Genomic DNA, 23,725 nt, shown 5'->3' on the forward strand with positions numbered 1-23,725 from the left:
CTTTCTTTCTTTTTTTAATTCAGATGATATGTGTATTCACTACATATAATTAAATTCACTCTCACAGTGCAGCCCTTAATCTAGACTTTTACATCACACTTACGGCTCTTGTACTCTTCCTAGCTTGTGCTTCCATTGATCATTGAACTGAGAAGCAATTGTGCTTTCCACTGACGGCATTGTCTTCCATTTCATCAATCTTCGTACAAGTCCACCAGAAGGGTCTTGTGGTGTGGGTATACCATATTTTTTCTCTGGGCAAAAACCTGGACATGAATATCTGTAAAACAAAAGTTTTTCTAAAAAATGAGAATAGTAGGGTGTGGAAAGGTTAATTGGTACCCTATAGGTATCTGTCAACCATTGTATCAGTCAGTGGCGTCGCTAGGCCCTTTTAGGGGGGGGCTTCAGCCCCCCCCAATCCCTCGATAAGCTCCCCCAATTTTTAGCTATTATTACATACAGTATTTCGAGAAAACATATTTGAACAATTGTTAATGCAGGAACATACCTCTAGATACATATTCTGGGAAAGAATCGTTTCGTTGTGACATAGTCTTTTTTAAACCACGATCTTACATCTGACACGTCATCTCTTTAGCTGGTAAAAGTGCAAACGATCGCCGTCATTTGTTCTATTTTCACAACGGTTGCTACTCGAGGAAACGGTAGTGGTGCGTTTTGTGTTACGGACATTTACTGTTGTTCGTACAACAATGGACAAATTTATTATTCGAAGTAAATGTTCGTGGAGTTAAATGTTTGTGCAGAACTAAAAAATCTAAGTAGTAGATGAGCTTGCCAAATAAGGTCTCTACTTGCGGTGAGAAAAACTTATGATGCTCTTTTGAAATATGTGAGGAAACAATCAGATTCAGCAGATAAATGTACAGCCCCTAAGCCAAGTGTCAGGTTAACCTTTGCAGCAGGTTTCATGTATCAATCCGCGCGGGAACTGAGCACAGAATCTTCCGTGCCAGTCTTGCCTCAACCGCCGAGCTGCTTACATCGCAGACACTGAGAAAATCCACAGTATTGCCAACCGCACAACACATCAAAACCCGCATGCATGTCAAGCGTAATATATTTGTGTTTCTTTTTGTCTCCTGAAACATAACATTTTAGAAGTACTTTCGGCGCATAAATTATTTAAAAAAATGTGTCATTACTTAATATAAATGCGAAATATCTTCGAAACATGAGAGTATTTTTCCCAGGGGGGCAAACAAGTCACATTTCCCCCAAAAGAGTGTAGTTCCCTAATAACATTGCTTAAATTTGAATTTATTGTGTTAATGCAATAATTAACACATATTATTGTGGCTAAAATGAAATTATATGTGTGAAATACATAATTTTTGGTTGACTTTCATTTTCCAGGGAGGGAACGGCCCCCTTGCCCCCCCTTCCGGACGCCCATGAGCATGTGTGTATATTTCGAGCACGCAAAAATAAAAATAAACAAAGATATAAGTAAACAACGACAGGCCCTCTTGAATTTAATGACAAATTATTGTTTTTGGTTTATAAAAAAATACGTTTATGAAAACCTTTGTTACTGTAAGACACACGCACTTCAAGTTATACCAGCAAAAAAAAAAAAGTATGATATGTTATTGTGGATATATACAATCAGGTGCATTGTCTGCTGCTATTATTCTGGTTACAATTTATGAATCACTTCACTAAACCAGGATTCAAATCTTGGTCTGTCCATTTCTTGCTAATCATCCATCCCTTTCCTTGCACGGAACAGTAAATATATGCGCCTTCAACAAAGACGTCATTGCCGTCAGTGGGTGAAACAATAAGCCTCCCCCTTCCCCTCTCCCTTTCTCGTCGGTTTCTTCAGCCCTGGCGGTGGTTTTGCATGGTGATATATATATATAAAAAAAAATCAATATAACGCCCACGCCCCTCCCAGAGTTAAAGCACGTCTGGTCCAAATAATAAACATGTTTCTTCTCACGGGGATATCTTTTAATACCGGGGACATTCTTTTGTAGTCAAACAACAAACAATTGTTTCCTCTTCCTAAACTCAAACCGCAAATCATTCAACACCCGGGATACAGTTCGTGCGCCCATTGACGGCAAATCACCTCACGCCCTGTTTTACTTTGATCTTGTTTCCGTAAGGAGGATTATGCATTTTAAACAACTTGCTTGATTTGAAGAGCTTTTCCCTTCGGATGAAGCCCAGAATAACACTCGCTGAACAGGAGACCTTGCTTGATTCAGCCATTCTCGCCGCTGTATAGCACGATTATTAATCACAATAAACATAGGGTTAAAATAGTGGGATGTGCAACACTGGTATCATGGATTCCACGTGCTCTGCAACGTATTCAGTCTTGCTCGACTCGCACTTGGGCTTCAGGGATTCCTCAGCTCAATACAAACTCCAGTTGGCGTATCTGCGGATCCAAGTTCGTCTGCACAGTGATTGCAACCGATCAAGTCCACACCTGCTAATGGATGTATTATTTTGTCTGTATTTTACAAATTAAATAACTGTTTTCTTGCAAGTATGCAGTTGTGTCGGAATAGAACCCGTCTCAGTGGAACTATATTCTTGCGCGCACGTTTGGATCTACATATGCGAAAACCTGCTGCAAGGTTAACCTGACGCTTGGCTTAGGCCTTTATGAATTTTTGAGAAAATTCTCAAACATGACGTATCTGTTTATTTTCATTGAGCTTCTGTCCATAACAGAAATTCTCAATAACAAGTTGCAGTCACCAAACCTTGATATTGCGGAGGCAGTTGCAGGTGTTAATGCAGTGGTTGACACTTTAGGCGGTATGCGAAATGAAGAATATTTTAACTCTGTATACAAAGAGGCAGAGTCATTTGGGAAACAGAAGGTAACTCTCAATGAAACAAGTGTTGAATATTATTCAAAAGTTCACAAACGTGTTCACACATTACCATCATCACTTAAAGACCACGTTGTAAATGAAACCCTGGGGCACAAAACTGATACCGATAAACCTGCATTCTGCGAACTTTTTTACACTATCGTTGATCGAATGATAAATGAGCTGGAAAGTCGTTTCAAAGATAAAGCAACTTCCAGTGTTCTGGTTGGAATTCAGCATATGTCACCTTCTTTACTTACAACAAATTTTGACTTGTTTTTGAACCCTCAATTCTTCAGTGGTTTTTGTGACTATTTTCAATTACAAGTGCCGATCGCTGAAATCATGGTTGCAAAAAATTACCTAAAGAACTTGACATACACCATCACGTCCATAGTACATTTAATGAACGCCATTCCAAAAGACATGTTTCCGAACTTATGCAGAATGTTGCAAATTGCAGTGACAATTCCTGTGACATCAGCATCGTGTGAGAGGAGTTTTAGCTGTTTGAAGAGAATCAAGACATTTTTGCGTAATAGTATGGGCCAAGACAGACTTTCCTCACTTGCAATACTGGCCATAGAAAAGGAAGAGTGTCATGAATTGTGTGTGGATTGTTTTTATTGATAATTTTGCAAGAAATTCGAACTGCAGAGTACATAAAGACATAGTTCACCAGCATTAGAAAAACAGGACAAGAATATCCATCTGTTTTCACAAAAATTAATGCAGTAAGTCTATGTTAGTTTTAATTCCTTATGATTGTTATATATTATTGTCTTATTAATCACTTTGCTATTTTCAAACATTAAAAATATTTACAATAGTAGTAAGTCATGTATCTGGTTGCAGCCCCCCCAAAGCAGATGACCTAGCGACGCCACTGGTATCAGTAAATTACTGATAATTTTTCCACTCCGATACAGCCTACCTCAAGTTTTCCCAGATGCTTGAAACTAGAATAACTGTCATACACATGTGTAGAAAGGTTTACACTCAGTGGCGAGGCGAATGGTCATTGGCAGATGCGGCGATGACAAACCAAAATAATAAAAATATTGCTTTAGAGAATTAAAAAAAAAAAGTCAGAATATTCGCATATTTGTGCGAAATTAGTTAAGCGACACTATGAAACAGCTAGAAATACGCAAGAGACTCGCTAAAGTTTAGTGCATCGAAAGGCTTCTATCCCCATGCCAAACCGTCATTGCAGCAGGTCTGCGAATCCAAGGTCCCTCGACCGCTTGTCTCCCACTCTTGAAGGTCTGGTCACAAGAGACCTTTTTTTCATCGCCATGTTTACAACCACGATAAGGTTTCTGTGGCGTCATTAAGATGAAACTTCTCAGTGTGTCCGCTCTGTCTGTCCCAGCACTGTAAATCGTGCAACACACTTGATTTTAAGAGAAAAGCACATATTATATTGAAGAACACCGCAACACAACTTGCACGGAATACATGAAAGTAATGGTGTATAGAAAAATATATGAATGAGTAAAAGCATAAATTTACCCACAGTTAGTGATGGAATAGAGCAGTTCCGGATCCATTGCATTTCCTTCATAGTATTTCTCCTTTTCATTTTTTGGATCCTGCAGTTCAAATATCGATTTCGGAAAAAACGTTCTGGCTTTACAAAACCCCAAATTACTTCATGTTGTTTTGTGTTTACGTACTTACAAGTGACAAGGCTGATCAAGATTTTGTTTCTTGAGGTGACAGACATACTTACTCAGAGAGAACATTTTTCCTAACATATTGTACCTTCACATTATGGATGACCAAAAATATCAAGATTCCGGAAAATTTTAAAATCTCGATTCAGAAATTTTACTGCCTGGATTTCGGAGGAAATCCGAATTCGGGAGAGAGAGTTTTAACAATTTTTCAGGTAGAATTTATTAACAAAGTTTCGTCTTTCTTATTTTACGATCATATACTCCGTAGAAAAAAAATGGATTTGGCCATTCCTACTTCACATGTCATGTATGAACACTGTTATTATCAATATCAATGTAGGAATGGCACCTTTCTTTGGTGTAATTCCTAGTAAAATGAATTTTAAATGACATTCATAATATTATAGTGAAAAATGTTTCACTGTTTACACTTGCCATTTTATGAAAATGCAATTTCAGTTCACTACTAACCTTCAACCTTCCTATTTTCCTCTTTTATATTTTACCCTACTTGGTGAGTAAAGTTTTAAACTCTTGGTAAAACTCGAGGAAGGCCGTTGAAATGGAGAAGAAATGTCATAATTGTGGAGCAAGAACTACTTTATTCTTTTTATTCAGCTTTGTCTGTGAACATCAAATGAGTTCTAATTCAGTGCATGGTTTCTTCAATTATGCTCAATTAATTTTTATGATTAAAAGCTATAATCCTTGTGGAATTTCAGGTACTCACTCTCTGTCAATTTGTTCCCCTGGAAGATATTCATTGTGTGTCTTTCTATACAGTTCCCTGCCAATGTTGCTTTCAAAGTTAACTTGTTCAGGCAGTTTCTGAGGATTTACTATGTCACTTGCCTTTCCACCTATGTCGAAGAAGAGCAGAAAGTTCTTAATTTGTACATAACAGATTATAATTAGCAACAGTAACTTCACAGAGACGTCAAGTAAGTCAGGGCTTAGCAAAGTGTCGACTAAGATACCTATACTCACTTAATCCACGAGCAAGCCTTGATGTCACTCAGCAAAGTATTAAGCAGCAGAGTATAGTGCCACTGTTGCAAACCTTGAAGAGTTGATTTAATTACTTCACTATGCTAAAAGAATCTATGTAAAACGATAATAATCTTACTATAACACACATACTATGTATGAAACTATATGATAGAAATGAGTGTGTTTTTTTTTCTTTTAACAAAATGTACTTCATACCCCGCATTGTAAGTTCCCCACCCCTATATTCCAAATACTGGTGCCACCCATGCACCTCCCTGGAGAGTGACCCAGTTTATCGTGCTGACTATTTTGTGACACCAAAGAGATTCTGTTCTGGACTTGCATGTCATAGTGCAATGGTCAGCATAAACTTTTCTGAAGGGGTTCAGTTCAACCCCCTGATCTTGCATCCAATGACTTCTTCTCAGTTTTGAATGGTACAGTTACACCAGCAAGGATGACATGAAATGTGCTGTTTCCACCTTCGTCTGTCAGTAGGGCACAGAGTTTTACGTGAGCAGCTTTTTCAACATAGTTAAGCGATAACTGTTTCAATGTTCACAAAACTTATTTTCAAGATATTCAAAAAATTCTTCCCCTCCTGGTTGCATTGTTCTTAGCTGCTGGGATGTGTTGTATATAATATCCTTATGCTTTGAATGAAGGAATTAACCCCCACCGGATTAATTTCCAAATGCCACACTGCTCATAGATATCAGATCAGTTAATATCTGTAATTTTACTGATACACCAATATTTCTACACTGATACACCAATATTTCTACACTGATACCACATCCGTAAGTTTTCCTTAGTGTGCTTAACTTCTGGATACCAATGTATTTGAACAATAAGGCCACAGGAGGTTGATTTATATGTATAACCGGTAAAGTGTTAAGGTATATTTAGCACCAACATTATCAGTCATTGGAAAGTGTTACAGAAAATTTTGGAAGTGGATTTTGCATGTGAGACAAATCACTGATTTGTTTATTAGATTTACTATTGGTGCTGTCTTTTCAGTGGAGTTGCCCTTGGTGTCTGCAAGGCTAGATATTACATTTTTTGAAGCTTTTGTGATTACAATATTTTTCTCTCCATGTTTTTGCGTATCCAATTTTACATAGAAAATCTAAGAAAGTGGTGATATAATCCAATCATCCTTTCCTGGGCATGCCATTGCTACTCTTGCTATTCATTTGTCCATTATATTTGTGTTGCAAATAAGGTCCTAAGATATCAAAACACAAGCGTCATCAGTAAAGGCTATTATTTGTATTTAATTATGTAGGTTTTCAATTGTACAGTCTGCAAATATAATTTTACTGTGTTATTTTCAATCAATTTTATTTTACACTCTTGCAGCTTTTCTGAAATTTCTTTCAATTCTTAAACCTCAGATTTCATTATAAGTTATATATTTGTTTGTGGATGATTGACACTATCCACACAGTTTTTTCTCTTTCCTCATGTTTAGTCAAATTAAGGATGAGGTGGAGAAATTAACATAGCAGTGGAATGAACCGCTATTGTGCTGAGGTTCTCCTTCCTCACATGCATCTTTTCCGGAATGCTTTGGATCCTGAGTTCCTCTTCATGGATGACAACGCTACGCCTCATCGTACAGCAGCTGTCGCCGAGCTGTTGAAGAGTGAAAATATTCGCCCGCACGGTCCCCGGACCTAATTCCAATCGAACACATGTGGGACGTTCTCAGAAGACATCTGGCAGCATGTTACTGCTCACAAATTACGTATTTCTGGATCCATGTTGATATGAGAAACGTTTTTCTTCTCTATGCATCAGGAATCCATTCCTGAAGTATTACCACATATTTTTGTTACACACTGTATAGTATGTAGAAACAATATGCACACCGTATAGAGGTCATTAAGGCCACGAGGAACAGTTTCAGTGTCCAGTCTTTCTAGAAAGAACCTGCCGGCACTACCCCACCGAACTTTCCCTGCCGCAACATGGAGAAGAAGAGATTGTGGGAGACAAAACTTAACATTACATTTATGGGAGTATTATTTTTACTTGTTTTTTTTTTTTAATATCAAACTTCCGATGGCGTAGAAAAAACGCATGAATGGAAAGAGGGCAGGTCAAAATTGAGCCGCAAGTTGAAGTTCATGGGATCTGTAAATCCTTATTCGTTATATTTTTTACAGATCGTATGTAGCTTAATAATCCACTTAAAAACCACTTCCACATGGAACATTGGGAGAAATTCATACTCTCTTGTACATTTTTCTTTTTTTTAGTAGCATTGCCCATTCTGGCGATATTCAATATTCAAATAAATGCATACCTGGTGTGAAACTGGAAGAAAACTTTTCTTTTCAAGATTTTCTGATGCACCACGTTTCGACGCTACGAACCTCCAAGCAATATAATGTTTATCCTAAATATATGCAACCACGCAATAGGCTCACAATAGCCACTAATGGATTGACTTCTAATTACTTTAATCTAAATATATGGCTTAGTATAAAGAATCAGATAGATAGATAGATAGATAAGCGCTTGAAGTGAAAAATGTTAGCGGGGGGAGGGTGTATGTTTGGTTGAGTCTTAGGCACAGGCGTCTGTAGGATTTTCCCAGGAAGAGGCAAGCAAGGCATTTCCCCCATAATAGTGATTTCCTCTTAGAAATATGTACCACAGAGAGTGAAAATAAATTGAAGAAGAAAAATAGCGTGATGGTCTAAATATGGGCTATGACATGGGCTCTAATGTTGAGATCACATTTTCAACAAATATTTGGATATTTTTCTTAATTTCGATTTTTCCCATTCCACGTGATTTTCAAAACAACAGATTATTCGTAAATATGAATTTTATAATATTTTAGCGATAAATGGCTATATTTTAAAATTTTAATTGCTTTTTGTGATATTGCCACTAGTAGCCCATATTTAGACCACAATTTTGAAATACATTATTTTACAATTTTTTGGAAATTGCTTTTTTTCTAAAAAATGGAGACCTTCTATACTTTAGCATGCTATTACATTTAAGTATATATTTCATAGATATGCATTTTAAGGGCAGGTGATTGTTATATTAATTTTTTTCTTCCGAAAATGACAACATAAAAACGGGGGGCCCATATTTAGACCTTTTCCTCTAATATAATTAACATATAATTCCACTTCAGTTGCGATATGTGTGAAATAGATATATATTTTTAAGTAAGTCTTCAAGCTTTCCTGGCGACGAACGATGAAAAGATTCTCTCTGGCTATCGACCAGGTGAATTGTGGAAAAGATTCCAAACTTTCCATCTCCAAACACGTACGTATGCACCGGGTTGACACTTAGCACTGCACTTCTACCCTGAAGACGTTAGTTCTCGAAAGCTTGGAATATTTTCCACAACCCACCTTGTCGTTAGGCTGTGAGAATCTTTTCATATAATTTTTGGTCGACTTTCCCCCTTGCGGAAGTCCATGGTCTTTGGATTTACTGGGGAGATGTTCCTATGGTTTAACATGGTGACAATGAGACAGCTGAGGAGATGCATTGCGAAAATATTGGTAACTGGGGGAATTCCCCCTCACCACTTCGTGCTCAGCTTGGTACAAAAATTCGCATAGTAATATTTCAAATATAGAGAGTTTTGTCTCGATCTTGGTTTCGACTCTTCAAATATCGAGGCATCTGCGTTCACGGTTCCATCTGTGTGTAAATACGTCATTCTTACGTCACTGGAAGTAATACATGCTAACATTGAACTTCGACGGCTGGCCATAACGGGATTATGAAACCACAGCCAGCAACTGTGGAGCAGATAACATATGAGTGGCTTCCGCTAGACGAGTGACTCTTCTAACCTCAAGTCCAACCGCCTACTAATAATGGTTGCGAAATTAGCGAAGCATCAGAGACGGATTCGTGCACTGAGAGAACAAAATTAGTGGGTTGAAGGGTGAGTTCGTAACTTGTTCAAAGCTTGTTATAAGTCCACTTCATGCTCAGATAGGCTTATCGGAACTTGATCTATACTCTGTCCCGGAAATCTCTGGAGCAAGGCCGCGCATAGCGGCATAGAAGGAGAATCGAGTGGGCAGAGCAAAACAGTACACGCTGCTGCGAAGACTGGTAACTGCAATCGCTTCCCCCTCAACGCAATCCCATTCCCTCTCACGTGCTCATTGATGGAGCGTCAATACATGCGTAGAGAATTGTTTTCGTTTGGTTTTGCCCGGGACAGAGTATAGAGTTTAAATTTGAATCCTGAAAGGTGCCTAGGGGAAGAGGCAACAAAAGGTAAAGCTATCCTCTGTGCATCGCACCGTGGTATGAAGGCACATAGGAGGTGTGGGGGTAAGGCCCCACACATTCTCGATCTAGGCCATAGCGGAGGTGGTGTGATTGGCACCACGCTGCGGCCATCTTTACTCCCATGGTTGCCCCCAGGTATCAACAATTTCAAATAGTAAAGGGAGCGAGTGACGTTTCGTTTGTAGGGGTGCACGTATTTGAAAATTGAAATTTTACCTTTAGAAACCAAAATTACTTCACTACAAGACATATTTAAACATGCCAATCCAATATCTACCTTATTATTTGTAGATGGGTCATGTAGTTTCTTATAGTGGCATATTGTTGGCGTGTGCAGCGTGTTGCATACTTTACATGAAAATTAACGGAAAACGTTATCAAGAAAGTTGTTTGCCTTAATGACCACCATACTAACCACTCTGCCATGGAGGTTGCTATATTTGCTACCTAAAACTCGAAACAATATATTTATGGGTCAAATTAACTCCAGAACTAAATCATAGGAAAGAGACTATTTTCAGAAGTCAACGTGGTATTGTTTACATTGACATTGACCTTGCATTGGATGGAGACATGGGCGCAGTGGCGCAACCACAGGTGGGGGCATTGCCGCCCCCCCCTTACCCTGGACGGAAATGAGTTCTAGGGGGGCGCAAACATTGACGGCCACAACTTCAAATTTTATGCAAATCAAAATAAAATACTTGGCGTAAAATTTTCTTGCTCGCTTCCCTCGCATTATCTGCATTTCTTAGTCTGATTAAGAACAGAACTGTAGCTAGGGGGCGGCGGGAGTCAGCCCTGAGCGCCGAACGATCTAAATGAAAAAAAGTTGTAAAATTGATTAATTGATTTGTGGTTTTAAGTCCACTTTACGCACAGAAAGGCTAATCGGGACTGGACCTACAGTTTTAAGTGGGATCCGAACCACTGCGTCATGTGCCTCCACCCGGTATCGAACCCGGGAACCCTTAATCACAAGGTGACGATGTTACCATTACACCATCGGGGAGGCACAAAAGTTGTAAAAGAGAGAATGCATTGGCGTATTGTGAAATTATTTGGGTCCTATTAAATCAATATTGATTACAGCCTGCAAAAAATTTGGATCCAAAAATTTTCTTGCTCGCTTCGCTCGCAATTCTTCATTGTTCTCCATGGCCGTATTTAGAGGGGGGGGTTCTAGAGTTCAACCCCCCCAGAAAATTCTCACATGTTAGATTAATGGAAGTTCAGAAATCAAAATCTGTAACTAATTTTCAAAAATGTATTCGAAGTTTCACAGAAATACAACAAGGAGACAATGTTGAAACAATCCATCTAGAATTTTCATACATTTGGAATTCTGAAACTTTAACGAAACAGTACTTTTTCCTCGGAATTGCAGCCCAAACGCGCGACCCCTCCAATTTCACTTCTGCTGTCCTCTTTCCAGTATTATTCCTGGTCAGACTGAAAATTCCCTTATGATTGTTCCAAAATTTCTTTCCAACTTTTAAATTCCCTGTCCGATAAAGTTTAAAATTCCCCTTGCCAGGAGTTCAAACCTCGGATACCCAGTTTTGTAGCGCGTTACGTTCACGTTTGCGGTTACAGCATTGTAAATTACCATACAGAGAAATAAGACTTGTCTTAATTGATTTTGTTTTAAATGCATGAACAATTGTTTTGAGGAAAAGAAGCGTGCACATTTGAGAGACAATGTATGTACTTTTTGCTGTTGGTTTATTGTGAGATGAATGAATTGGTTCTGCAATGTATTTAAATAATATAAGTTGTATATAATATGTATTAAAGAAACTTTGAATACGTACACAATTTAGTGTCCACGTCGCTCCATGTTGCATATATGCGAAGCATATATTATACATGTTCATGTAGAAAATAATTATATTTGGAATGCATTTATCAAGCATTTTCTGTCTTTGAAAAATAGTTTGTGTGCTTGTTTAATGTCAAATTGAACGTGTTCAAAAAATAATTCAAATATTTTGTTCGAACACAAATGCTTTAGCACCAACTTCTACCCTCTTTTTGCATAATTTACAAGGGTAATAACATCTTTGATACTACCACCACAACTACTACTACTACTACTACTAATAATAATAATAATAATAATAATAATAATAATGTCCCGGGTTCGAATTCCGGCTTGGGCATAGATGTTTGTGAGTGTCCATTCATCAATTTCATCATATCATCACTCATCCCCATCTTCGCAATTGGCCAAAAGTGGCACAATAAGCGAAGTAAAATAATGCAAATCAATAATAATGCTAATAATAATGTTATAACAACACTATTATTATTAACATTATTATTAGCATTATTATTATGAAAATTATTATTATTGGCACGTTTATCCTGGTACTTGCCCCTCCAGAAAAAAAAATAGTGGTTGCGCCTCTGCATGGGCGTCGTGAGGGTGAGGGTCGAATGGGTCGGTGGACCTTCCCCCTGGAAATTGACATCGTTCATTTAAAAATACAAGAAAGCCGAAAGTTTGTTACTCTTATTGTTAAGAACAGAAATAAAGTTAATTTAGTTAGTATTCGAACAGAATAATCAAAGTAAAAATGCTATGGATCGAACACATTGAGTGAAAAATACAGGAACAAAGTTATAGTCTACCATTTCATCCAAAGAATAAATGGTTCCACAGTTTTCAAAATTCTAATAATTACATTTGTAGGTGAGAGGTCACACAACAAACTTTATGAAAAACGATTCCCCCCAACATTTAAATCCTTTTCTTGAACGAGACGTGCAAAAGTTAACATCAAAATGCATTTCAGATAAATGCATAAATTGCAAAAGAAATAATGGAAAATAATTGTCCTGTTATTCACTCGTTTGGTGGATCGAGTCTCCCCATTTGCTAATAATAATAATTATTTTTATTATTATTATTATTATTTCGAATACAATATATTTTTGTTAGTTTATAATATTTATTATTGTATAATAACATTTATAACCGTGGTAGTCGACGCGCTAGCTACGCTAACGACCGGCTGGCTTTGATGTCCACGGAGCGTGCCAACAAGCTGCAACAATCACATTCAACGCACAGTGTTGCCACACATCTACTCTACGCTACCTTGTCCCTCCGCGCACAAGCACCTTCCCAAGGTCTCCACATTGAAGTTGCAAAGTACGGCAACAGCGTATCCGCAGTCGTGTGACTGAGACTCCATGTGGAGTAGACGAACAGAATGACAGCTGAAGGTTGAGTGTGATCGGAGAAAACAACTCGCCCGCTATTTATCCCCACCCACGTTCGGGGCGGCGGCTTTCTTCAGTTCTTCGACGTTAACGATGTAAACGCGGGGACTATATTATTTTTCTACTATTCAACTTTTATCATTTGCCCGACCCCCTCTGCAAAAAAATTCTGGCGACGCCCATGGATGGAGAATAGCTACTAAATGGAGTCGTAACTTCAAATTGTGTGTAGCTTTGGTCGTCGAAAGGAAAAGATACAGTTTCACCAAAGGAAAGTAAGGCATTGCTGAGATGTTTTGCAAGACGTTTTTGTTTAGAACGGTCAAGCTTCTGGACAAAAACAACGCCAGGATGTAAGCTATCTGTCACGGTTTGAGCGCGCGTAACTTTCTCGTTAAGAGCAGGCAGTGACTGTGGTTCATCATGATTCATGATTTATGACAATATTCGAACCTTGTATCCTGAAGCGGCCTGTGAAATGCTGTTAACGAAGACAAAATTCGAGGGGTGTGCGGGGAACAAATGCAGGTCGGGACGGAAAATGCTCTCCATTTCCCACCCATTGGAAACGTTCAGAATTTCCGGACAACAGAAATTAACTCCTATTTCTGCCTGAAATAATTGTTCTTGCATTTCTGGAATGCAATCATGCCGGAAAAAATCGAGAATTAAGAATTTTAAAAAACAACCATTTGGAATTCCACGACTGTTTGGAAATCGAGAAATGATTTCCCGAAAGGATTTTTTTTTTGTGACCCAATAGAGTGGAATTTCGGAATACGACCAGTGATGGCGCCATAGGGGGAAATGGGGGTGGGGGCATTCTATCAGCAAACTTGGAAAATTATGTGGAAATATCACGGGAAAATGCATGTTCAAACCGGGGTCTTATTTGTTCTTCTAGCCCAAATGTGCACTTTGTGTGGTATTTTGGTGTTTATTAAATGTGCCTGCCCCCTCAGAAAATACTCCCTCTGCCTCCATGGTGCCCTCGCTGGATTCCTCATACCCATAGGAATTATATAAGATAAAGAAATTTCGCAGAAAATCTTAAATAAAAAGTCTCCTTTCCGTGCATGTAATTCCTGAATTCTTTCATCTTTGTCCTAAAGTGAAAAGTAAAAAAAAAGGTAAACTGCTCCCCTGTGCTTAGCACTACGGCATGAAGGCGTATAGGTGGTGTGGGGGTAACGCCTCATCTTTGTCCTCGATAAGAAAAACCGATAAATTAGTTAAAATTGATACATGTGAAAATTAGAGAAAGCGAATGACGGGTGAAACTACCGTCTAGGTGTTTCCTTTTTAAATAATAAAAAAAAGTGGTCAGCGCTCTAGCCTTTGGTGCGAACGGTCCAGGGTTCGATTTCCGGTGCGAGCCTCAAAACACTTCGGCGTGCGTTGACCCAGCGTCGTGAGAACAATTGGGGAGATACTTGAAAAGAAGAAGTAGCGGGCTTCGGTCTCGAAAGACAGAAGAAAACAGCGGCGAAGGGACTCTATACGTTGACCACGTGTCACCCAATGAAAAAAGTCACTCTGGCAGATCATGACCCTTAGAGGGCTGTTGAGCATGGATGTTTAGATGTCCGCTTGCGAAGTCGCATAGCGAAGTAAATTTAGTTTTATTTAAATTTCTAAATACCACACTAAACTCTAGAACGAGACCGAGCGTCTCGGTCACTAATTTACAGTCTCGTCTCGATTTTACAGAAGTGTGTCTCGTTCTCTCTCTCGTTTTTACAAGTCCGCCTCGGTACCATTCTTATCATGACATGTTTTCCTGTTTGCCTTTCTTTTACGACGCTGATAATTGCGTAAGTGATCAGAGTTCGTCGATCTGTTTTACATACGCTTCATGACGATATTGAGCCTCAAAAGTTACAAGCAATTCCGCTTATTTTGACGAACACAACCTATTAGGATATTTAGAAGTATCCGCTTCTAAATCATTTTTTGAATTTCGTCCTAGGTCTTCCCACTACCATCAGCGTCGCTACCTCTGAGGTATTGGGTGATATAATACACCAACATAATACGTTTTCCCGGATCATTGTGGAGTTGACTCGTCCCTCTGTCCCACCGCTAACGACGCCATTGTTCTATAGCACTGCCTTATATAGACCGACATATTTTTTAGTAGCCCAACGATAATAAAATTTAAAAGCTTTAGATTTATTTATTGTTGGTAATAACGACGACTTTAGGTCAACGAATAAAATATTCCTTTCTGAACGCCTAAAATCATGGGACCTCGGGATTGTACTAGGCAAATTACACACATGGACACGCTCCCTCCCCCTCAACCCAAAAGGATATATAATTTCATTTTAGCGACAGTACTTTATGTCAATAATTATTAGGGCGTTGCAGAATCATAACTCCACACAGAAGGAGTGGTATATTAAGGGGACAACACTATTATGGGGGAGAAATATGCCTCTTCCCCTCAGAAAATATCTTGCTTGGCCCTCCATGGAAAAAAATCCAGCGGACCTTTAGTTATACCCAGGCTATTATCAGGCCGGATTAAGGTGGGTGCTATTGATGCTGCAGCATTAGGCCCATTCCTGAAATAGGTCCAGATGAACACAGACGAGAATTTTTCGAAAGCTGAACAGTTTTCTTTTGCTATATTGGCCTGAAAATAAATCTTAGAATGAAATTTGGAGCCCCAATTTCGGACGCCTAGACACAGATAGTAAAATTTTCACCTTGAAAGTTAGTTGTATTTAAAAAAATCGACGGTATGCACCATCAGGCCCAATTCTGTCTTAATCCGGCCCTGGAGGCATTTAAGCTATCGACTACAAAACCATGTAATATCAGAAAGTCAAATTCAATGCCTTAAAAAATGAACCGAATGTGAATTTAGACTGCAGAAAGACATAACTATTGATGAGCAACAGGGACTGTGAATTTCACAGGAAAAGCAGCATTAGCGTGAGGCCTTGAAACGAATACTAGGCCTATATGTCATTAAGTATTTGACAGAGCATGATCTTGCATTACGGGGCCTGAGGCATAAAATATTCGCGGGACGTACTATATATATTTCAATTTTTCTTCCTTAGTCTGAAGTACAAGTGTCCTACAAAATCATAATGTAAACACTATTACATTTTCATTTAGTTTTCATTGTGATGTACGTCATCACCAGGTGGAGGCACATGGCACAGTCGTTCGGATCCCACTTTAAACTGTAGGTTGAGTACCGATTAGCCTCTCTGGGCATAAAGTGGACTTACAACAACAAATCAATCAATCTGACGTTCATTATATTTAATTGCAAAAACGGGAATGTTTAATATCATATTTTTACTTTAACTAAAAAGTAGCAATATTTAATCATATCCAATAACATAATTGTTTTCTTTACTTTTCATTGAATTTTGACACTTTAGTGAATTTGCATTGCTTCCATAAAATAATATTTTCATATCATATTTCATTCTATAAGTAAGCAAATAATAGCGTATATGTTAAGTATTTTTGATACAAATATTTGTAACACTATCTTTATGTCGTGGCCACTTTGTTTATGATTTCAGTAATTATGGATATATTTAAGCATGTCAAAATAATACACGCATGCAGGCTATATCAGATTAGTTACTTAATAGGAAGCACCAGCTTCCTATAAACTCGTTAAAAAAAACGCACACAAGTTGCCACCCCTGTCATGGCCCCCTTTCCGTATTTAGTGCGTTTTCTGGCAGAAAAAAAATCATACCAACAACAAGGGTAAATTTACAGTACATGCCTGCGAACACAAAGAATAAGAAAAAAAAAATCTGGGGCTTGTATCGCTAAAATTAGGTCTCAATCAGCAAAAGTCATTAAGAAAAGCTGGTTGCCAAATTTTAAATTTTATTGCCGCTAAACGGCGATACCAGGTTCTAATAACCAGTTTGGCGTTAGAGAATAATTTTACAAGAAACGGATATTATCGATATTTTAACATTACATAATACAAGGGCCTCAAAGATATAGTTCGCACAGGGCCTCGCGTTCCCTAACGGCGGCCTTGGTGGAAGAGCATTCAGGAAGTCCTGGATGAGCAGAAGGCAGATACGAGAAACCAGAGCGCGGGATTTTCACGCAGGATGAACGAACTTGAGACAGCAGTTATGGCGACTGCTTGGAACGATATCCTTGGCCGTCTCAACAGTACGAGCATTAGCCTCCAAGATCCTACAGTCAGAATGAATACGGCAATTGGCTTGATGGCATCATCACTGGTCGACACGGTTCAGTTTGCAAGGGATAGATTTGACGTGTATGAGCAGATGGCGACCGAAAAGGTTCAACACGGCGAATGCAAATATGAGCAGCGTCGAGGCCTTAAGCGAAAGCGAATGCCTGATGAAGGAGCTGCAAACGAAGCAGATCTCAGCCAAAGGGAAACGTTTAAAACTCAGACGTATCTGGTCATGATCGACAGTCTGTTAGCTGAACTGGAAAAGCGGATAAAGGCATATGACAGTAAAACATTCGGATTTCTCTCGGAGCTAACGTCATTGAGCATTGAGCAGATTGAGGGAAAAGCAAAGAATCTCGGCGGCTGAGCTAGTACAGCTTGCTACATTTATGCGCACTCAGAAACCGGTGACTGTGAACGAATGAGCAGAGCTTACCATGGCTTCTATCATCATTGAATCTTTATCAGACATTTCCAAACGTCGAGATTGCATTGCGGATCTATCTGTGCATGATGGTGTCCAATGCAGTGGCGAACGCAAGGGGGGTTACGGGGTTTAACCATTCCCCCCTTGAGCTTGTGAAATATTATGAAAAATGCTGTGCAAAAAATTTAAATGGCAAATTTATCACAGTCAAAGATCTCGGACAACACTATTACTACTTCTTCTTCTTTGAATTATTATTTCCATGCAGCAAGCATGAGAAAAGCACAGCATTCCAAACACACGCGTCTTTCAGAGTGATGCCTTGAAAATAAACACGAGTTCTTGAAAATAAAATATGAGGGTAACTACGATTTAAAAGAGAAGAAAAATGTTTTGTATCTCAGTTGCAACAATGTTCAATACACCGGCGTACGCAGGATTTTTTTTCTGGAGGGGCTGGAATTGTAAATGTGGACACATGGCTTCGTTTTGGAGGGCAGGATGGATAATAAAATATTTCGTATGTTTGGAGCTTTTCAGTCTATTAAAATTGTATTCAAAGTCAAAAATGGTAATCGGGACTCACTTGAAAAGAGTTTCGCATTTACACATATTGATCTTTTAAAGTTCTTAACAGATTTTTTTTTTTTAAATTCTGATTTTCTCAAAATTTCGGTAGGGGCTGGAACACCATCGGCCACCCCCCTACGTACGCTAGTGTTCAACGAACATGTATTTTTTTTGTGTGAATAATGAGAATTAACAAAATAAAGTTCGTTGTAAGAGGCTAATGTATAGACAAAGGCTAGGCGGCCAAGAATACAGTCACCAGTCTGCCTTCCCATTGTATTGTTTACCGCAGCACGTTTGAATGTCTCTCTTTAAAATGTCTCGCCTTGTTGACTAGACAATTATTCAAACGACAATAAGCTTAACTATATTAAAATGTTTTGTTGGTAAGAACAGCGAGACAATCCAGATGTGAATTATCGGGGACATTTTTGTGGGGAAGAAGCCGGAAAAATTCCAACCAATTTCGAGAATCGAATCCGGATCTCCAGCGTGATTGTCAGACGCTCTGCCGACCAGACCACCGCAGCTCCTTGGATGAGTTCCATACTTTGATTATTTCAATTTATTTTCTTGTTTTTATGGATTTTCTTCATCCTTAAAATGTCACACCTCGTTGACCAGACAATTATTTCGTAACAAAGAAACAAAAAAATGCTCCAAGAATTTGATAGAAATCGAATGACTATAAAGTAATTTCGTTCTGTTGTTTTCATAAATAGTATATTTATGTAGATCTCTACTACTTAATAGTAGTAGTGGTAGTAGTAATTTAGCTAATTAATTAATTATAAGTATTATTAATTAATTGTGATTATTATTATTATTAATTAAAGTATAATAAAACACTGGTAATGTGAATTTGGAGAAAGTTTTAGAAATAACCCCTCCTCTTGATGAAATCCTGCGTACGCTACTGGTCCAATGCCTCCGGCGAACGGAGCTTCTCAAAGTTGGGAATAGTCAAAGGAGAGCTGCGGTCTTCTATGGGGCAGGAAAGGTTAAGCATGCTGCTGGCGCTTATGAGCATTGAATCGAAGAATTCGCGCTTGCTAAGGCTCGAAAAACAGCAATATAAGTAAGCAGCACTAGCGCACCTCTCATAATCATTTCATGGGGTACATTATCATAATCACAATAATAATAATAAAAAAACAAGAAAAACATTAAAATAGTATATATATATATATATATATATATATATATATATATATATATATATTAATCACAGTATGTCAGCCATCGGACCCAATTTGCGCTGCTGCATCATGCCCATTTCGTCTTAATCCGGCCCTGGCTACGGTCCCGTCCCCTGATTCACAGCCCAGAACGGTTATTTCGACAAAATCCTGTTTCCCTGCTGGTCGCTTCGGGGAGGAGGGATTCTAAGGTTGCCTCTTATTGCTCAAACAGGGTGGCAGCGATAGGCCTAATCAGCTGTTTGACTGCAAGTTTCTTCTAGGTAAACGCGGCAACAGTGGGCCACTGACATAAAGACAGGTTAGCTTGGTTCGACTCTAAATTGAGTTTTTTATTTGTTTTTTTTTTCACTTTATGCGCAGAGAGGCTATACGATGTCCCGGGAATCTCTGGAGCAAGTGAACGAAAAGAAGTCCTCTGGCTCGACCAATGAGCACGTGAGAGGAAACGGAAATGCGTGGAGGGGGAAAAGCAACTGGAACTACCAGCCATTTGCAGCAGCGAATTCTGCTTCGCTTCGCCCATTTCTCTACCGTTATGCGTGGCCTTGCTCCACAGAATCCCGGGATAGAGTATAATCGGGACTGGTCCTGCAGTTTAAAGTGGACCCGAACCAGCGTGAATCGAACAACACCGTGGACTTCATTGATTACACAGCAGTCCGACCCGCCTTACACTGTATGTCCAGTCCCGATTAGCCCATCTGAGCATCAGGTGGACTTTGAACAAACGTTTGCCGATCTTCGTCCCTTTTAACCCTTCCGGAAAAGAACCGGTTACAAGGACAAAAGGCTGTGTAAGGATACAAGTGACAGTCGTTGCACTCATTGAGACATTATGCTGCGCACTTTTTTTTCCCCAAACCCAAACAATCAGCTGTAAACACGAGCAATACCAGACAGATAAGCTCTCCCACGCAATAGAGTAGCTGAGTCAACAGCTTTCTTGAATGTCCTTACTACAAGGTTAAATGTTTGTATGATGACTTTGTGATGTTTACGCGTAGATTCTGACATTCGCTTTCAAGCATCGACTGTTGAGAAAATATAAAATGTGGACAATAAACACATTCCAATCGTGAGACAAAAGGAGTATATTTTCGATTCCACGAGAATATTCCGTGTATTCTGTTTTGACACTTGGTAGAAAATTGTTTGTACACTTTCTCAACACTTGAAATGTAGGATAATTCTATTTTATTTCTACAGCCTGTTGTTAAGCTTACGCTTTTTACATATCTACATTATGTACACCATAGGCGCCGACTCCATGGGGCTTGGGGGGGGGGGGCTCGAGCCCCCCCAATGTTAGCGATGTGGGGGCAGAGCCCCCCAAATAATTTTGCTTAAGAGGATCTAATGTATTATTTTGCTTCTCTTGTAAAGTTTACTCTGAATTGTGCCACATGAACTTAACTAACTTTAAATACACATTTGAAACGTTCTAGACCATCAAGTTTGGGGGGCTGAGTCCCTTAAACCATCAAGTTTGGGGGGCTATGTCCAGAGGCAGCAAAACACATGACTTATTACTATATACTAAGTATGTAATTATGACTATTGTTAAAATGTTTACTAAAAAGTTTCAAAAGACGATGTGCATGAACTAGGGTAGTGGATGAGACGTTCGGGCTACAGATGGCGCTCACATGACATTCAGAACGAGATCATTGATATATTAGGGAGATCTGTTTTGCGCTCCGTGGTAGCAGATATTAAATGTCGGGAATATTTTGTTATTATGGTTGACGAAACTTGTGGCATATCCATCCATGGACAATTAATATTCTGCATTCGAACTGTGAATAAAAATTTTGATATTTTTGAGGAATTCATGAGCTTTTACGACATTCCGAACACTGAGGCCAAATCTTGAAAAAGGGAGAGAGTGAGTCATTCATTAATTTATTTCAGTGATCAGAGCCCCCCCCCCCCAATAATTTTGACAAATCGGCGCCCCTGGTGTACATGTAGCGGGAGTTTATCTAGAATTTTCCAGTTGGGGTGGGGTGTAAATGTACATTTAGAGCAAAAATACCATAAGCTGGGTCTTTGTCAAAATGTTAGGGAGTTTTGAGGAAATTTGGGGAAGGGTGGATAAATCACTGACGCATAGAGCCCACCTTTCACCAGGCTCGACATTCTCTCCCGGGGACGGATGCCCCTTTTTTACCCACTAGGTACATTGAAAGTTTATTGTTAGCTTTTAGACGTCGTCTAAATAACTCTAGTTAACTAAAGATTTACTTTTAGATTGAGACATCAAGGAGGTGATTCGCTTAATTTTATATATCAAGTGAGGGCGATCGCTATTTTACTCTCGTACGATTGACCCATAGGCATAACTTGGTGGGGACAAGGGGGCACTTTCCCCCTTCCAATTTTCAGGTTTACGAAGATATACAAGTTAATGGTACTTTTTAACCTGGAACCTGAGGGGCAAAGTAATGAGTAATTGTGATTTTTGCAAATGTAACAGTTATTTATCACAATAATCCTGGATGATGTTTTTATGGGGTAGAAAACTATTTTGACTCTGCTTCCCAAAGTTAGGGCCCAAGTTACGGCTATGAATAGAGCGACCACAAACAAAAGAACCTTTGGCCAGAGAAGCCTTCACGCATCTTCCCCTCCATCTGTTCTGATCACCTCACAGTGAAGCCTGTTCCAGTCTACCTTCGAAGCACACAACACGCAATTCTGTGTAGGATATTTTGCTTGTAGTCTCACCATAGGCGTGAGCACGGAGGGGCAAGGGGTCCGCAGATTTTTTAAACGGAGGGACAAGCAACGAATTTTTGAATGCGGTATATTACCCCGATAGTAGTGTTGCCCCCTCAAAAAACAACACTTGAATTTGAAATTGTCGCATTAATGTAAATTTCTATGTCTGCAATCAAATTATACGTATGACATTCAATTTCTAAGGGGAATGTGTGGCCATCCTTGCTCCCCCTTCCAGACGTTCATGTCCCTACATTATTATACTTTAACCTAGAAATTTAGTGTAGAGGAGTCTTATCGCTGTTATTAAACGATATCATAGCTACTCTTAAAGAAAATAAAGTATTTTCAAGCCGGTTAAAGTTCAAAGCAACTACGGGCAAGAGGGTGCAGTGGCGCAACCACAGGGGGCAATGAGCATTGCCCCTCCCCAACCTTGGACGAAAATCAATTCTAGAGGGGGGGGGCAAACATTGAGATAAAACAAAGCAAGACTAGTAGAATCTAAGAGTAGCAGGACAAAAGGATACTCAAGATGAAATTAGTTTTCACGCCTGTCTTGCATTATTTCTTCCAGACGACCAAGAGCACCTGCAGGATGGCACAAAGGGAAATTGGCCCCCTCGATATCAAATTTTATACAAATAAAAATACATTTCGTAAAATTTTCCTCCTTTTCTTACAGTTTTGTCCAGTTCAGAGCCGTAGCTAAGGGGTGGCGGGAGTTGGCACTGGGCGCCGAACGATCTAAATGAAGAAAAATGTAAAAGAGAATGCCATGGCGCCCCATGATTTTTTTTGTGCCATATTACAATCAATATTGTTTTCGGATCTAAATATTGTCTTGCTCACTTCGCTCGCAATTTTCTTGTTTTCTGTAATGCATTGTGAATTACCAGAGAGAGAAGTTATAACTACTAAGTACTTCAGACCCTTGCTCCTAAGCAGTTTTGTCTTAAACGCATGATCACAATTGTTTGGAGGAAAAGAAGCGCGGCACATTTCAAAGATTAAATGAGGTTTTTCTTTCCCAACTGAACTTTCATCAAGGCTTTTGCCCCTCCCCCTAATCAGAGTGTCTGCGCACGCCTATGAGTCACTGTTTGTTTGTTATTTTTATGTCAAGGGGGCGACCAACCTCCCCTATCCTTTAATCCACGCATGTCGGGATGGCAAACTGCAGGAGTCATAGGCTCACCCATATTTTTTTGGGATTCAAGACAGATCCAACTCTTAAGTTAGAGGGATAACATCTGTCCCAAACAGGGGGCACATACATGTTAACCTAACTTAACCCCTTAAGTGGGTAATTTTTAAATGCCAAATTACTTCCGTAGTGAGCAATTTGAAAAATGAAAATTCCTCGTCGCACACTAAAGAGCATCTTCTATACTCAAAGAAGATAGATGACTCCTTTTGCTGTTCTGAGCACTCAAGGAAAACCCCCAAGATTTCAAATTGCAAGAAGCCAGGGTTCGAATCCCAGCTTGGGCAGAGGTATTCTTTTCGAGTGTTTTTTCATCAATTTCATCATATCATCACTCATCCTCGCGAAT

General features: G+C 39.1%; 1 protein-coding gene across 1 annotated transcript in view; it reads right to left on the minus strand.

Moving 5' to 3' along the window:
• The window catches only part of LOC146001568 (EF-hand domain-containing family member B-like), a 53,742-nt gene that overhangs the window by 15,739 nt on the left and 14,278 nt on the right, over positions 1–23,725 (minus strand). The window contains exons 4-5 of the mRNA XM_083139052.1: positions 5,274–5,403; positions 104–280 (exon numbers count right to left, since the gene is read on the minus strand). Of these exons, the coding sequence (XP_082995178.1) occupies positions 104–280; positions 5,274–5,403 (307 nt within the window). The remainder of the gene's footprint in view (positions 1–103; positions 281–5,273; positions 5,404–23,725) is intronic.

Source organism: Lepisma saccharinum, chromosome 17 (genome assembly GCF_977018435.1).
Source record: "Lepisma saccharinum chromosome 17, izLepSacc3.1, whole genome shotgun sequence".
Lineage (NCBI taxonomy): Eukaryota > Metazoa > Arthropoda > Insecta > Zygentoma > Lepismatidae > Lepisma > Lepisma saccharinum.